General features: G+C 42.0%; 1 protein-coding gene and 1 long non-coding RNA gene across 2 annotated transcripts in view; one reads left to right on the top strand and one right to left on the bottom strand.

Moving 5' to 3' along the window:
- Nucleotides 1–13,657, bottom strand: part of ANKRD42 (ankyrin repeat domain 42) — a 53,346-nt gene extending 39,689 nt beyond the window's left edge. The window contains exons 1-5 of the mRNA XM_040964264.1: nucleotides 13,418–13,657; nucleotides 8,912–9,075; nucleotides 5,841–5,948; nucleotides 2,722–2,838; nucleotides 635–770 (exon numbers count right to left, since the gene is read on the bottom strand). Of these exons, the coding sequence (XP_040820198.1) occupies nucleotides 635–770; nucleotides 2,722–2,838; nucleotides 5,841–5,948; nucleotides 8,912–9,075; nucleotides 13,418–13,475 (583 nt within the window). The 5' untranslated portion in view covers nucleotides 13,476–13,657. The remainder of the gene's footprint in view (nucleotides 1–634; nucleotides 771–2,721; nucleotides 2,839–5,840; nucleotides 5,949–8,911; nucleotides 9,076–13,417) is intronic.
- A 1,087-nt stretch (nucleotides 13,658–14,744) lies between these two features.
- LOC121145483 lies at nucleotides 14,745–16,074 on the top strand. Its single transcript, XR_005882021.1, has 2 exons — nucleotides 14,745–14,799; nucleotides 15,882–16,074. It is a non-coding gene; the product is annotated as an uncharacterized LOC121145483 (long non-coding RNA).
- Nucleotides 16,075–17,895: the final 1,821 nt, after the last annotated feature.

The following is a 17,895-nucleotide window of genomic DNA, read 5'->3' as shown; positions in this document are numbered from 1 at the left end:
CTATAGAGCCTGATCAACTGGTAAACTTATCACAAGATAAACAACTATAACAGCAAATTAATTCAAATATACTAGTGTTTTTATATTAAAAAAAAACAACTGTACTCAAGTATCACACTCAGAACACTCTTCCCCATATAGGGGCTCCACGGAGTCATCAAATGACCATCCCCCGTCCCCAGCTGCTGACATAGTTTGGCACCAAGGAGCAGCTCCCTCCCCAACCTCCCCTGGGAACACAGGAGAAAAAAAATAAAACATTTGTCCCATCCACCTTTTCATATCTCCATACCCACCCACCCTAATCAGAGGTTTCACATGGGCATGCATTTCTCTCAATTATGTAAATAACATCAAAATAACATAAAGTAATATTAAAAGAAAAAAATTGTCAATGGAGCAGGCATTATTTTGCTGATTATGCTTTCAGGACCAAAAAATTCAAACAAGAACATAACATTTGGATTTTATGAAATCTTTAAAAATGTTCAAAAATAAAGTTTTTAAAATGGTCACTTCAAGATTTTTATTACTTGGTTTTATTAGAATGAGAACAGCTTAAATGTTTTAACTGTGATCAAACATTTAGAAGTTCACATTAATGAAAATTGAAATAGCTGCTTTGGCTAAATACCTGGGAGATTTCCATTGTAGTCCACATCTTCTATGCTACATCCCCATTTAACAAGAAGCTGCAAACAGCCAAGTCGCCCATGAAAAGTGGCGTAATGTACAGGTCTCCATTCTCTCTTATCAGCCACACTGGGATCCTAGAGGGAATATTGACAAGCATCCAGTTTTTCTCCATTTTGTAGGGAAAACACTAAGCTCAACAGCTAACGTTTACAAATAAAAATTGAAAGCTGTTCTTAAAACTGTCAAGCAAACTATAAACGTAATAGAAAACGTATCACAACCACTGACTGCAACACATGAGCTAATAGGATACTACAGAAGTTTTATAATAAACAAATTAAACATAAAATATATCTAAAATATGTAATATAAATATGTACTGTATATAAAATGTAATATAAAATATGTAAAAGGTTATATAAAATCATCTTTTAAAAATGATTATACGGGCCCAGCGCAGTGGCGCAAGTGGTTAAAGGTCCTCGCCTTGCACGCAAGGATCCCATATGGGCGCCGGTTCTAATCCCGGCAGCCCCGCTTCCCTTCCAGCTTCCTGCCTGTGGCCTGGGAAAGCAGTCGAGGACGGCCCAAAGCCTTGGGAACCTGCACCCGCGTGGGAGACCCAGAAGAGGCTCCTGGCTTCGGATCGGCATAGTATCGGCCCGTTGCGCTCACTTGGGGAGTGAATCATCGGACGGAAAATCTTCCTCTCTGTCTCTCCTCTCCGTATATCCGCCTTTCCAATAAAAATAATAAATAAATAATAATAAAAAAAATGATTATACACAAAAAAGGAAAAATAAATGAAAGAATAAAAACTGAAATTAAAAAAAAAAGATTAAAAAAAAGATTATACAGCCAGCATTGTAACACAGTGGGCTAAGCTACTGCAGGTAATGCTGGTTTCCTATATAGGCACTAGTTTGAATCTCAGCTATTCCTCTTTGCATCCAGCTCCCTGCTAAAGTTCCCAAGAAAGCAAAGCTGCAAAAGGTGGCTCCAAGTGCCTGGGCTTCTGTCACTCACATGGGAGACCCAGATGAAGTTCCTGTCTTCAGCAGGCACAGTTACTAGGGAGTGAGTCAGTGGGTGGGAGAGCTCTCTACATTTGTTTCTGTAATGCTGCCTCTCAAATCAATCAATCAAAAATATAACTAATCACATAAAACAGCTTCTAAAAATGAACTACCAACCTCAAATACAATGAAAGGACAATTCAATGATCAAATCATATCACTGAGCGCTCAAAAACATTAAAAGCTATTAAAAATTCTTAATTTTTAAATGTTTTCCCTAATTACAGATGCACATTCTCAATACAATGCAATTATTATAATCAATATAAGCATTTCTTTATATATAAAAGCTTCTTTTTTTAAGATGTATTAATTTATTTGAAAGGCAAAGAGATAGAAAACAGAATTGACACAGAGCCCTTTTGTCCACTGACTTACTCCCGAAATGCTGCACAGCTGGAACGTGGTACGTGGGTGGCAGGAAACTCAAATACCTGAATCGTCAATATGCTACTTCCCAGGAATATACATACTTGACAGGCAACTGAATTCAAAGTGGAAGAGCCAAGACACAAATCAGCATTCCAATACGGAATGCAAACAATCCAGGCAACAGCTTGCTCTGCTGTGCCACAGTACCCACCACAGGAGGATTTTTTTGTGTTTTACCACAACTGAATAATGGTAAAAATAAATACTGCAATAAATAAACAAAATATATATAGAGAAAAATCACTTAGGTGGACACAAAGAAATGCATAAAGATTTTCAATCACTTGGTTACCCTTATTTGGAAGCTGCAGACTCTTCGCACACTCTGAACCAGCATGAAGAACCTAATGCCTGGGAAATTCTTCATACTTTGTAGGGGAGTAAGGGAAGCAGCAGGAAAGGAGATTTATCTGAATTACCGTTCCAACTTTAAAGATGGAAACGCTAAATGGAAAAACTAAATTACTTTCCCAGTCATATAAGAGATTTTTAAAGGTGAAAAGAAGTAATCAAACTACCAAATACTACCCCATCTATGATAGTATACAATCACTAGTTGACAGGAGTCCCTCACCACTCCACTTCGGAGCATTATTTGTAAAGTAAACGAGTGTCCATGAGTTGCAGCAAGATGTAAAGGGGTGCATCCACGATCATCTTGAGCGCTCAGATTTGCTCCATTGATTATTAGAGCCTAAAACAGAGAAATGCACAGGAGCTTACACAAGCATAAATGATGAAGGTGCAGAATATTTGCAGGCAAGTAATTTATTAGCCTACAGCTAAATTATCATTTATGTTGCTAAACATGTACAACAACCAAATTAGGAAATTCTTGGCTAATCATTTCTTTAACATTTATTATTTATTTTTATTGGAAAGTCAGATTTACAGACAGAAGGAGAAACAGACCTTATACCCTTCAAAAACATTAATTCTAAATATATTACAGATCTACGTAACCATAAGATGCAAAACCATAAAACTCATAGGAGATATCACATGATAAAGTCTAAGTAACCCAGGGTTGGCAATAAGATTTACATACATCAAAGATGCAATCCATGAGAAGAGTTGATAAACTGGACTTTAATAAAGTAAAGATTGCTGTTTTGCAAAAAACAGTCTCAAGAGACCCAAAGACAATTTACAGACTGGAGAAAATATTTGCGACAGGTAAAGTCAGTAAAGCATTGTTCCCCAATATATATATAAAATTCTTAAAATTCAAAAACAATAAAACAGTCCAATTTAAAATAGATCAAAGACCTAGCCCTGGCGCATTAGCCTAACGGCTAAAGTCCTCGCCTTGCATGAGCCGGGATGCATGTATATGTACATATGTATGTCTCTATATATGGATATATAAAATAATGAGAAATCTTCAAATAGTTCATAGAAAGTGAACACTCCAAGACTGTAATTTTTTTACACCAAAATAAACTTACTTTCAATCCTGTTTCCCACGTTCTTAAGTGTTGTCATATACAAACAACTGGGTATAAGACCCCTTTTTCTCTACAAAGAATCCAAAATACTTTACTTCTAACACACTTTATAAATCTGATCTATCCACAGTTCATAACAGGCCACATGACAAATCACCTACACTCAGTCAAAGTTACATTATACATTATACAGATTAATAGGACAAATCTAGGTTCAAATTCTGACTCTGTCACTGACATAAGCAAAGAACTTACTCTGAAATCTGTTTCCTGATCTACAAAAAGAGGAACTCACAGAATCTCTATGTCAAATCAAACACTGTGACTGTCACATAAGAATACTGAATAAGTGATACACTCCTATTGGATTTGAACATATTTCATGCCAACAACACTTCTTACCTCAAAAATCAAACCAGTTTTTAAGTTTAGCTGATATTTTATTTCATCCATTATAAAACCTCAACTTTTTCCTAAATTCTACAATTCTCCTTGTCCATAATGAAAGGCAGATTTTACAGAGAGGAGAGACAGAGATTTTCCATCCACTGGTTCATTTCCTAGATGGCCACAACTGCCAGAACCCCGTCAGTCTAAAACCAGGAGTGAGGAGCCTCCTCCAGTCTCCACATACATGCAGAGGTCCAAGGATTTCACCCTCCTCCATTGCTTTCCCAGGTCATTAGCAGAGTGCTGGATCAGGAGTGAAGCTACGGGCCCAGCAGGGTACCGTAGAAGCTAAAGTCTTTGCCATGCACGAGCCCTGGGATCCCATATGGGTGCTGGTTCTAATCCTGGTGCCACACTTCCCATCCAGCTCCCTGCTTGTGGTCTGGGATAGCAGTCGAGGACAGCCCAAAGCCTTGGAACCCTGCACCCACATGGGAGACCTGGAGGAAGTTCCTGGCTCCTAACTTTGGATTGGCACAGCACCAGCCATTGTGCTCACTTGGGGAGTGACTCATCAGATGGAAGATCTTCCTCTGTCTCTCCTTCTCTCTGTATATCTGCCTTTCCAATAAAAATAAATAAATCTTTAAAAAAAAGATGACATTCTCATTTAAAAAAAAAAACCTCAATCATACGTTTTTCTTTGTGTTTTCTTTCACTGAGTAGAATTTCTGTCACTTCAAATTCCCAGACTTCTTAACAGCAGGGATTGTTTGTTTACACAACTTCACATTCTGCTAAATTCCAGTCCACCTCACACATTGATTAAATGCAGACTCTACAACAAACTATATCTTGCCAAATGTTAATGTGTTCCTTTCCTAGGCAATACATTAAGTAAAGAATTTCAGGCATGGCAAGCACTTCAGTCTTTTCAAGCAGGAATAACAAAACTATATGAGCTGGATAGCTTATAAATAATAAAAATTTATTTCTCACAATTCTGAAGAGTTAGAAACCCAAAATGAAAAGGCTAAGACTGTTGTCTGGTGGCGGCCTTTTCTGCATAGCCACACTTTCTCCCTGCGTCCTCACATATAAGGTAAGGGATGAGCTAGCTCTCCATGGACAAAATGCCTATTCCAATGGTACTAATTCTACTCGTGACAACAGTCTTCATAACCTAACAACCTCCCCAAAAGCCCTGCCTCCTAATACTATCATCTTCGAGGTAAAGATTTCAAGATTCAAGACTTCCATATCCAGAGATTGCACATACACAAATTTAGACATATTAGGAAAAAACATGCTGGACGCAGAAACACTTTGTTCCTTGACATGATTCCTTTCATCCTATCCTATAACCACTATTTATGCAGCAATTACATAATTTGTCAATAACCTAGAACTAAAACCTATGGAAGGATATTCAAGGGTTATATACATATGCCATACCACTTAATACAAGAGACTTGAACATTCTCGTTTTTTGGTAATCATGGGGAATCCTATAGCTAATCACACACACATACAAACTGACATTTGTATTTATTTGGGGAAGACACAAACAGTAAGATCATAACAGCAAACTAAAAAAGAGATCATCTGGGCATGACTGCGACATCTCTCAAAACAACTCACAGAGCCACTACATCAGACATAAAAGGATCACTGACTGGGCTCATACCATATTAGTAGGCACGAGATACAAAAACATCTGAGTCATACGATCCAGCAAGTTCTTGTTTAAAACATAACTCTACTGGATCAAATAATTAGAACTATTGCAAAGCCAACATAACAATGTTAAAGTAATTCAACTTAATGAATTTTAAAAAGTATCCCAAGTGATTATTACCTGCATGCAAGCATCTTGACCTCTGATTGCAGCTATGTGAGCTGCTGTCCAACCTTTTGAAGTTACTTGCATGATATCAGCTCCATGCCACAGTAGCCAATGAAGACACTAAGAAAATGTTACAAAGTGAAAAAAGGAGATCTTTTAAACTTCCCATATGCTTTAAATTGAATCAATTCTCACAAAATTCCCACTGTAACTTGAGAAGCACCTTAAATGAATTAGGATACCAGATTTAACTACAAATTAAAAAGTTACAACTGCAGTGATATGGCAACCAACTTGGCCTTACTCTAGGGTAAATAATAAAGGATAGTAAGAATTGAGGCAAACTGAAATCAACCTTTCTTCTTTGTAAGGTGTAGACGCTACTTAATTATAGCCAAGTGTTACTATGAACAAAATATCAAAACCAAAGATGGTAAACAGAGACCAATATTGTGGCACAGCACGTTAAGCCAGCACCTGTAATGCACGATTCCTACAGTTACCAGTTTAAGTCCCTGCTGTTCCATCTCTCATTCAGCTCTCTGCTAATTTGCCTGGGGTTGCAGCAGAGGATGGCCCAAGCACCTGGGCTCCTGTACCCATTTGGGAGACCTGGATGAAACTCTTGGCTCACTGAAACACAATGTCACATCAATCAAAGCCATACCATTTGTTTAAAAGGCTTATTTTGGTACCATTTGCTTGTCATAGAGATTAGTAACCAAAACACATTTGTAAAAATGCAGTCTTACTACCAATCACAGTAAGTCGGCAAATTCAACAAAAATAATGTGCTAGCACTATTCTGAGACAGCAGAATAAAACCATTATAAACATTTCTAAACTGCTTTTGCATTTCTCTTAGATAAATGTAAGATTGACAGGACATAAAATCTGCTTAATTTAAAAGATACTGATCTGGGCCCGGCACAGTGGCCTATCGGCTAAAGTCTTCACCTTGAACACGCAAGGATCCCATATGGTCGCCGGTTCTAATCCCGGCAGCTCCACTTCCCATCCAGCTCCCTGCTTGTGACTTGGGAAAGCAGTCGAGGACGGCCCAAAGCCTTGGGACCCTGCACCTATGTGGGATACCCGGAAGAGCTTCCTGGATCCTGGCTTCAGATTGGCATAGCATCGGCCGTTGTGCTCAGTCAGAAGATCTTCCTCTCTCTCTCTCCTCCTCTCTGTATATCTGACTTTCCAATAAATAAATAAATCTTCAAAAAAAAAAAAGATACTGGTCTTACTAGAGTCTGGGAAAATCTGGGGAAGGGAGGACAAAAGCAGGTCAAATAAGGGCTAAAAAAAACACTGTTAGATAGAAACAACAGGTTCTAGGGCCCATCACCATGGCTCAACTGGGTAATTCTCCACCTCCAAACACCAGCATCCATATCGGCACCTGTTCATGTCCCAGCTGTTCCACTTCCCTTCCAGTTCCCTACCTGTGGCCTGGGAAAGCAGTAGAGGATGGGCCAAAGCCTTCAGACTCTGTAGCTGTGAGGGAGACCTAGAAGAAGTTCCTGACTCCTGTCTTCAGACTGGCGCTCAGCTCTGGCCATTGTGGCTCCTTGGAAAGTGAACCAGCAGATAGAAATCTCTGTCTCTCTGTAAATCTGACTTTCCAATAAAAATAAACCTTTTTTAAAAATGACTGAAAGAAATTAACTAGAGCACATATATAACCACAGTTAAAATTCCAAATTGCAACAGAAAAAAAAAGCAGGGTGCAAAATGACACACATAATGTGATGCCATTTATATAAAGAATGTCATGCAAAATAATTACATAATCATATACAATAATAGCATAAAACATAGACAGGAATAAACCATCCCAAAGTTTGTACAATCATTACCTTTGGAGTTTGAAAGTAAAGCAGCACCTGGGATGCTCAAGTATTTTAAAGATATCTGTAGTATCAATTACTTTCTAAAAATCTGAAACTATTGTAAACTGTTAGTAAAGATATTCTTAATGCAATCCTCTATAAGCTATACCCGCTGCCTTTCTATGGAACCCAGCCATAATAATAATGCGAGGCAGTACAAACCAGTGCATGTGAAGAGACCTTGCACAAAAAGGCCCACATGGAGATGAATTAAGGTGTCATTTCAGTTAGCATTAACCACCACACAATCCTTTCAAAGACGACAGCTCCATCTTTCAAATCTGCCAGCTGAAGTCCTAGAAATTATGGACTAGAGGTGGCCAGCATAGTGAGACAGCAGGTAAAGCTCCTGCCTGTGACACCTGCATCCAATATGTGCACCAGTTTGATGCCAGTTACTCCACCTCTGATCCAGCTCCTAACTAATGCACCTGGGAAAACAACGCAAGACAGCCCTTGCACCCACGTAAGAGGCAGAAGCAGCTCCTGACTTCACACTAGCACAGCTTTAGCCACTGTGGCCATCTGGGGAGTGAAGTACCAAATAGAGGATTTCTCAGCTTCTCTCTCTCTTTTCCTCCCCTCTCCCTCTTTACCTCTTTCTAAATTTTTAAATAATGTATTTTTATTGGAAAAGAGGATCTACAGAGAGAAAGAAATACAGCGAGAAAGATCTTCGCCCACTGGTTCACTCCCCAACTGGCAACAACAGCCAGAGCTGAGTCAATCCAAAGCCAGGAGCCAGGAGTTTCTTCCAGGTTTCCCACACAGATGCAGGATCCCAAGGCTTTGAGCCATCCTCTACTGCTTTCCCAGGTCACAAGCAGGGCGCTGGTTGGGAAGCAGGGCAGGCCAGGACATGAACTGGCACCCATATGGGATCCCAAAGAATGCAAGGCAAAGATTTTAGCCACTATGTTACAGGGCCAGGCCCTTCTGTTTAATTCTTTCAAATAAATCAGTCTTTAAAAAAAGAAAAAAAGAAAAAAGAAATTGTACCAGAGATACATTGTGGCTGAGATCCAAATTACTGATTCAAACATGGATACATAGCAAAGTGAAATTGAAATATAAATTTACTGAAAAGAAAAATATCTATAGCATTTAATATAAGATTCATCTGTTTACTAAATTTGAAAAACACAATAGCTGTCAATTTGCCTCAGCTTCATAAAACATACATCTTACCTCCAAACTTCCAGAATGTGCTGCCCAGTGTAAAGGGGTAAATTTATGGAGAACATCAACTTCATTAATGTTGGTTCCACGTTCCACTATTTCTGAAAGCTGCTTCACGTCTCCGGCTCGTACTGCATCATGTATACTATCAAAATGTACCTTCTTCCTCGCACCTGCTGAAAAATCAAATTATTCAAAATATATTTCTGAACTGTAATGAGAAACTGAGAGAAAAAGAAAAAAAAAAACAAACAAACAATAATTCAACAAAAAAGTATAAAAATCCTGTTACGGTCCCAAATGCTTTACTACAAAGATATTTGTGATTAACATCCTATTCAGGTACCCAGCTTCCATTCTGTCAAGTAGATGCACTGAAGTGGATACTACTCCCTTACATGCAACAGAAAATCAACAACTCTTTGCACTCACCAGAGAACTGAAGTCTTGGACACACTGCCACCTCACATAAAGAGTGGAGTTCAGTTCACTTGGTCCCAAGAACCAAACATGATTAAAAGCACTCACACAGTTGTGTAGAATACTTGATTGGGACTGAGAATACAGCAGTCTACAATAGGAAGCTACTCATGGCCAGTGTCACATAGCCCTATGCTTTCATAGATTTTACCTTCAGAAACTCCGGAAAGGTAATCACTGTGAGGAAAAAAATTAAAATTAAAAAAAAAAAAAACAAGAAAAATTACTTCACTTCTTTGATAAACTAGAGGGGAGAGTAACTCTTTTGAAATACACCCATTATATCCTCCTTAAAAAACGGCCTACTCCTCAGTGAAGACTTTAACAGATCACAAATTTTAGTTGCTTCTCTCAAGTGTTTTAGATTTTAAATCTAACTTTCCAAGCATCAAGAATACACTGTGATTCTTGATAATGCATTATGACTCATAGGCAATAAAGGTATTTGAGCATGACCACTTATTGGAGAAAGGACAAAATAGTTTAATCAAAGCATTCTTGAAATAAAATAAAAAGACAGGATTCCTAACACATTTTGAAAACAACTTAACAAATCTGTGTTGCTGTCCTTAGCCATTATTAGAACTCCAGTTATCTAAGCATTAAAAAATCATGCCTAACACACTGGGATCCTATCTTGCCCCAGCCCTTAGCAACAGGCTCCTTCCTTAGCATCCACTGTGTACTGGGCATTATGAAAGGAATGAAAAATAAACATGAATTTAATATTTTTTTCCATGGGCCCAGCACAACAGCATAGTGGTTAAAGCCCTCACCTTGCATGCCCGGGATCCGATATGGGTACTGGTTCTAGTCCCAGCAGCCCCGCTTCCCATCCAGATCCCTGCTTGTGGTCTGGGAAAGCAGTCGAGGACGTCCCAAAGCCTTAGGACCCTCCACCCACATGGGAGACCTGGAAGAGCTCCTGGCTCCTAACTTTGGATTGGCTCAGCACCAGCCATTGCACTCTCTTGGGGAGTGAACCACTGGACGGAAGATCTTCCTGTCTCTCCTCTTCTTTGTATATCTGCCTTTCCAATAAAAATAAATAAATCTTCAAAAAAATATTTTTTCCTTGCCTAACACTTTAAATATATTTAGATAAACACAATAAAAACAAAAACCTGACAGCAAAATCCCCATAAATATATAGGTAAAATTAAGATCTAACAGAGAAGGAAACATTTCAGTGAAATCTTGAAGAACAATTAAGGTTCATGCAGAGGAAGCAGAATCATTATCTTCTTCTAATTTCATCTGCAAACTACATTGTTCTCTTTGTATTAAATCACATTAACTCAAGAATTGAATTGTTAATTATCGTGCACTTGCTGTGACCTTGAGAATCTAATGTATTAAGAAATTCCTTACTGGGGCCCGGCGCGGTGGCGCAAGTGGTTAAGGTCCTCGCCTTGCACGCCTGGGATCCCATATGGGCACCAGTTCTATCCCAGCGGCCCCGCTTCCCTTCCAGCTCCCTGCCTGTGGCCTGGGAAAGCAGTCAAGGAAGGCCCAAAGCTTTGGGACCCTGCACCCACATGGGAGACCCAGAAGAGGCTCCTGGCTTCGGATCGGCATAACATCAGCCGTTGCGCTCACTTGGGGAGTGAATCATCGGACGGAAGATCTTCCTCTCTGTCTCTCTTCTCTGTATATCTGCCTTTCCAATAAAAAAATAATAAAAATAAATCTTTAAAAAAAAAAAAAATTCCTTACTGAAAAAAAAACTAAAATTTATCCACAAGGAAGACAGCAAGAAAGGCTCACATGCAGGAGCTCTCACACACACACACACAATGTTATGTTAATACCAGAGATCAGACCTCCATATTCTCCTTTAGCACAGCAAGAATGACAAATGGTATACTATCCACACTAACCAACCTTCTGAAACCATGCTGTCTTTCCTGAGTTAAGTTCCCATTCTAAACCGCTTCTGACTGGGCACTGCCTGTCGTCAGAATATAATTCATGCTCTCACTATGACACTCTATGCCCTCCCATAATTTGACTCCATATAATTTTATGGCTTTTTCTCTTGCCACATTCCATCTCCACTTATTCATCAACCTCTCCATCACTAAGCATTAATTTAGTGTCTACTCTAAGAAAAAAAAGGATGAAAACATATCTCCAGGGCCAGTGTTGCAGCCAAGTAGGTTAAGCAGCTACCTGTAGAACCAGCAGCTCCAGCTACTGCACTTCCAATCCACCTCCCTGCTAATGAATTTTGGAAAGCAGATGACCCAAGTGCTTGGACCCCTGCATCCATGTGGGAGACTTGAACAACACTCCTAAGCTCCTGTTCCATCTGGCCTGGCCTGGCCCCAGCTGTTGTGGCCATTTGGAGAGTTTTTCTATTTCAAATGAATAAACTAAACTTTAAACAAATGATTTTTAAATTTATTTTAGTGGAAAATACAGGTTATAAAATAATATTGTAAAAACAAAGACAGAAATATAAGATCTTATAGAAGCACAATGACTTCTATCTCACGATAGGTGTGAAAGGGATGAAACACAGGGCTGGAAAAGGTAACATCTCAGATCAGTCTGCAAAGATCAGCAGTCTTTAAGGTAAAGTGGGAGCAGCCAAAGGCGACCTCGGCAGCAGGCACATAGTATGGCAAGCGAGCACACACACAAAAATCTTATAGCTGACGCGTAAAACATAGAGCTCAAAGAACAAGCTGGGAAAAAGAACAAGAGACAGACTATGAAAGAACTTCAATAAATCTGACCTTGAGCAGACAGCAGAAAATAACTGAGAAATGTTAAGCACAGAATTACAGTGCAGATTTGTGATGCTGAGTTTACATGGCTGGTTATAGTGAGAATCTGCTGACAGAGGAGCAAACATAAGACTAGAGTATCAGGGAGACTATGTGAAGAGGGTATCTAACACAGACTGGAAACCAAAGTTTGAGGCCCTCTGCTAAGACAGGAAAGAGGAGAAAAAAGGAGACAGACTCAACAAAGACTAATGGAAACCAGATAAAGTGAGCTTAAGCAGGAAATAAGGAAAGAGTACCAAGATAACTCTAAGGTTAGGATTGGGGTCTATTGCATCTGGCTTTAGACAGATACGGTTCAATTAACTGGGACAACACAGAAGAGACGAATGGATACAAAATCACACTGTAGCCACACTAATCTTAAAGTGCCCAAAGCAGTTGGGGGGAGGAAGTAGTTGTATATACAAGTCTGCCATCCAAAAGGGATTCAGACCTCAGTGTTCCCTCTATCTCAACGTCAGAAAGCTTTATTCTTTATTATCCTTACTATTATTCACTTATTTATCTGAGACACACACACTGAACACTCCCATCTTCTGGTTTATTTCCCAAGTCCCCTGAACCCAAGCCAGGAGTCAGAGCTCAATCCATGCGGTGGCAAGCACTTGAGCCAACTCTGTGCCTGCCACCCTCTGCATCAGCAGGAAACCACAGTCAGCAACTGGAGTGTCATCTAATCCAGGTATTCCAATGTGTGCTGTAGACATCATAGCCCAGATGTGAACACTAGGATAAATGCCCACTCCACAAAGTTCCTTCTGATCCCATCTTCAGTCTGTACGGGTACCAATGGCAGTCTAAGATCTTTTTATAACACTCATCACATCACTCATTAGTTCCTCGGTATTTTATCTTCTCCACCAGAAGGTATGTCCTTAAAACAGCACGCAATAGGCAATCAATAAACATTTACTGGAAGGTGGAATAACACAGATCTAGGAAAGGCCCCATCAAGGGGAAAAGCACCATTTAAGGGGAGGATGGGAGAAAGAAAAGAAAAAAAGACTTCCTGTCACCTCCAAAGGGTCTAAGGGATCCGAAATAGTTGACTAGAGCTGGTATGCATCAGGTTAAGAAGCTGGGGGAGGGGGGAGGGTTAAACGCAAAAGAAAAAGGGAGGAAAGCTGAAATAAGGAAGGAAGGTTGGAGGAGTGACAGCTGAGGATAAGCTAGTTCAGACAGGAGTGTGGCTACTGGAACTGAAGTCACAGAAGCAGTGCGACAACGCCGTGTGACTTACACGAGCTTGCAGTCTCCCTGGATGCAGCAGAGGGGCCGGAGCTGGCCTCGGCCGGCATGCTGCAACTCCTGGGACTCGGGGGCGGCGTGGAGTCCAGGCCCCGGCTGCTGCGGCGGTCCTCGCTGGCCCTGCCCCAGGACGCCGGGCGCTCGCAATCCGCCCCGCTGCGGGAGCCTTCCTCTTCCCTCCGTCTCTCCCAGGAGCCTGTGAGGCGGCGGCCGGCGTCTTCGCTGCCGGTGCCCCAGGAGGAGTCGCTGGCCGCGTAGCCGCGGTCCTCACTCACTCCGTCCCAGGAGCTGCTGAGGCTGGGGCTGCCGTCGGCGCTGCCGCGCTCCCAGGAGCCGCCGAGGCCGTGGGGCCGCTGCCCGCTGCCCCTGGCCCGGGGAGCCCCGTCCCACGCTCCACTGCGGCGGAGGCCGCGCTCCCCTCGGACGCCTGCCGCCCCGGAGTCGCTGGCCGAGTGGCCGCCAGCTTCGGAGGAGCTCGGGTCGCCGCTGAGGGAGTCGCGGTGCCCCCTCAGCCCCGCCCGGGGGTCGCTGTGGCGGTGACCGAGCTCTTCGCTGACCCTTCTCGAGTCCCTGCGGGAGAAGCCCACGTCTTCGCTGGCTCTGCCCGGAGAGCCCCGGGAGCGGCGGGCCTGGCCTTCACGACTTCTTTCCCCGTGGTCTGAGCTCACACTTGGCCTCGACTCGGCGTCGCCATGGCTTTTCTTCCCGACGCGGCGGCTGGTGCGGCGGCCGCCATCGTCGCACGCCGCTCCCCGCGAGTCCCTGAGGCGGCGGCCGCCGTCCGAGGGGCCTCGCTCCTCCGAGTCGCTTTCCAGCGTCCCAGCTCCGGGCCACCTGGAACCGTCGCCTGGGAAACGAGTAAACTTCCGGCGTGCTGCGGTCATTTCCAGTTCCTCACAGCCGAACGTCACCTCCGGATTCCTTTCACTTTTTTTTTTTTTCCTTTTTTTCCTTTCCCCTCCCCGCTTTTCCTCCCTAAGCTTTGCGCCTGAAGGAATCCGAGGCTAGTGCGGCCGCGTTTTTTTGGTAAGATTTCGCTTCGTTCCGCGGAGGCCTGTCTTGCCATTGCTCTGGCCCGGGCTGTCATTGCTCGCGACCCTAACAGGTGGAGGCTGCACGAATGCAGGGTGCGTCGGGGAGCTTTGTGGCCCGTGCCGGGCGGGGCCCTTTTCGTCCTTGGCGAACCTGCTAACCAGTGCTGTGTTCCTTCCACGCTGACGGGAAAGGCTCTGCTGGGGAAGTTCACCTTTGCAGCCGCTGTTTTTTGAGCCCTTCCAGTACCAGGGCTCTTGGATCATCGTTTGGGAGGTGTTGTCCCCATTTTAAAGGTCAGGAGGCTGCAGGTATCAGTAACTGGCTAACGCCAAGCTACAGGTAAGTTGTAAAAACACCAGGACGTGAGTCCAAACATCGCTGCAGGACGCCTGCCATTAGACTCGCAGCGTTTACATTCTACGGCTTGTCCAGATCTTTCCTTCTGACATCTTTGCTTGCTCGGCATGCATTCTTCCATTCACTGTGGCAAACGTGGATCAGGTTTTGTGGTAGCACCTGAGAATGCAGAAATAAAAAGCCGTCCACCTTCCAGAGGCGTCGCCTTCACCTAGACTTCAGCTCAGGTTTTTACCCTTATTGACTGGCCACTCTCTCTGCCTCCAGAAAAGATGAGCTGGGGTCCTTGGAACATGCCTCAACTTACTCCTCTCTGTGCCTTGGTGTGTGTGGCTTCTCCTATCAGATGGCTACCCAGCCTCACCCCAATTCCATGAACACGTTTGGGACAAATCCCATGATCCTACCTTTCGTGGGGGTACAGTAAATTGCCTAACAACTAACACAGCATCTTATAATACGAATAACTATTGTTTAGTTCCTATGCTCAGTATAGCACTGCCCTAAATACTGTTTATTAATGTCTTAATTTTCTTTTATAACCAGCCAGAATAGACATTTCTTAAAGGCAGAAAGATTGGGACAAATGCTGCAAGCTACACAGATAATTCGTTGTAAATAATTGAATTAGGATTCCAAGGCAGGTCTTGGGGTTTTATTGCATCCTCAGCATCTCAATTTCCAGAGCCTTTGTCATCATTTACTACATCATTTCATGTATACCTGTTTAGCAGTTAATTCGCATTCCTTCCACAGGGACTCTGAGCTCCTGAGAGAGAGGGACTGTATTCTGACATTTCTAACTGCTAGATAATTCAGTTAAAAGAAGGGGATTATGAACTGTCCTGTGCTTCAGTGGATGGGCTGATGTAGTCAGACAGATGAAAACAGCAGACTGAAAACAAGTTCCATTGGACGTAATTAGTCATCCCAATTTCACTCTCAGAAATAGAGCACCTGAAGCATTTTGTCTTTCACACATTTATGAGCAAGATGAGCCAGTTTCTGCGGTAAGTGATTTATCATTTTGAACTTAATCTGTATTGTTATTTCTATTTTTACAGACAAACAACTCAGGGTTGACCAAGACAAGATCACCTAAGTGCGAGATAAGGAATTGGAAGCCACTATGACTAACTCTGAAGTAGTAGTGCTATAGTCACATAACAATGGTAAAGGCTTTAAATTTTTTTGGCTATGCTCTATGGAATGACTAAATGAAAAGGCAGCATGTTCTTAAAGGATACAATATGACAGGAAGGATCAAAAAATGGAAAAGCCAACCTATCCCAAAATAAAAGGAACTATAAAAAAGCAGAAAAGAGTGAGTGACATAAAACCAGAACTGATCATAATTAGACAGTATTTGAAAAGAACAACAAATAGATACTCTAGGCAAATCTGAGAGAAAAAGATACTGGGGGCAAAAAAGGAACATATTAAAGAAATGAAGAAAACTTCAAAATTCAAGTGAACTTTTCATATTAGTGATGCTAAAACTGTCCCATGGTAGTCTGGCCGCAACAAAAGGTACCACAAACAAAAATAAGGGTAGTGTGCTTCTTAATGATGAAACTGGCACAGCCTAACCCTTTTAAAATTTGAATGTATAATACCTATGACTCAGGCATTGTCTTCAAAATAACTTGATCATCTGTATGTTCCATGATAGCCACTGCAATATTTTATAATAGTCATAAATGAAAGAATAGCTAAATAAGCCACATTTATAATAGAAAATATATCCTAGTAGAAATGCAGATATATCCAGCACATAGCCTAGCTGCTAGAGTCCTTGCCTTGAACACGCCAGGATCCCATATGGGTACCAGTTCATATCCCAGCAACCCCACCTCCCATCCAGTGCTGCTTGTGTCCTGGGAAAACAGTCCAGGACAGCCCAAAGCCTTAGCACCCTGCAGGCTTGTGGGAGACCCAGAGGAAACTTGTCTCCTGGCTTATCATCAGCTCAGCTCCAGCCATTGTGGCCACTTGGAGAGTGAACCAACGGACGGAGGATCTTCCTCTCTGTCTCTCCTCTCTGTGCATATGACTTTCCAATAAAAATATTTAAGAAAAAGAAATGCAGATCAATGCAGTAATCAGCATGAAAAAAATTTTAAGATCTAGATGATGAAGAATGGCATAGGGGCTGACATGATGGCTCAACACACTAATCCTCAGCCTGCAGCACCAGATCCCATATGAGCATTACTTCTAGTCCCAGCTGCTCCACTTCCAATACAGCTCCCTACTACTGCACCTAGGAAAGCACCAGAGGATGGGCCAGGTGCCTGGGCCCCTGCACCTATGTGGGAGACCTGGAGAAAGCTCCTGGCTTCAGACTAGTCCATTTTGGAGGAGTAAACCAGCAAACAGTAGATCTATCGATACTTCTAAAAATAATTATAAAATAAAAAATTCTGTCTACTTTGTAGAACAAGAGGATGTAAAATTTTCATCCATCTTAAATAAAAACATAAGAGCACAGAAAAACAATCATGTAAAGTAAGTTTTTAAGATTGATTTGAAAGGGCCCGGTGGCGTGGCCTAGCGGCTAAAGTCCTTGCCTTGAATGCGCTGGGATCCCATATGGGCGCTGGTTCTAATCCTAGCAGCTCCACTTTCCATCTAGCTCCCTGCTTGTGGCCTGGGAAAGCACTCGAGGACGGCCCAAAGTTTTGGGACCCTGCACCCATTGCGCTCACTTGGGGAATGAATCATCGGACAGAAGATCTTCCTCTCTGTCTCTCCTCCTCTGTATATCTGACTTTCCAATAAATAAATAGATCTTAAAAAAAAAAAAAAAAAGACTGATTTGAAAGAGAGAGGCAGAGATGTTCCAACCACTGGTATGCCCCATCCTTCCCCCACTCTGCACCCCACAGCCACAGTAACAAGGTCTAGGCCAGGCATTTTTTTTTTTTAATTTTTTTTTTAATATTTTTTAACAATCTTTACATGGTTAATTAGTGCATAAAGGGTCAAGGGCTATAGGAAAGTGGGTAAGACTATTATTTCCATATTGTTTCCGTCATGTATCTGAGGTAGAGGGAGAAGCCCCACCTGATTTCCCAC

The sequence above is a fragment of the Ochotona curzoniae genome, unplaced genomic scaffold (genome assembly GCF_017591425.1).
Source record: "Ochotona curzoniae isolate NIBS_2020 unplaced genomic scaffold, NIBS_Ocur_1.0 scaffold_3223, whole genome shotgun sequence".
Classification (NCBI taxonomy): domain Eukaryota; kingdom Metazoa; phylum Chordata; class Mammalia; order Lagomorpha; family Ochotonidae; genus Ochotona; species Ochotona curzoniae.
This window is presented reverse-complemented; position numbering and strand designations above follow the sequence as displayed.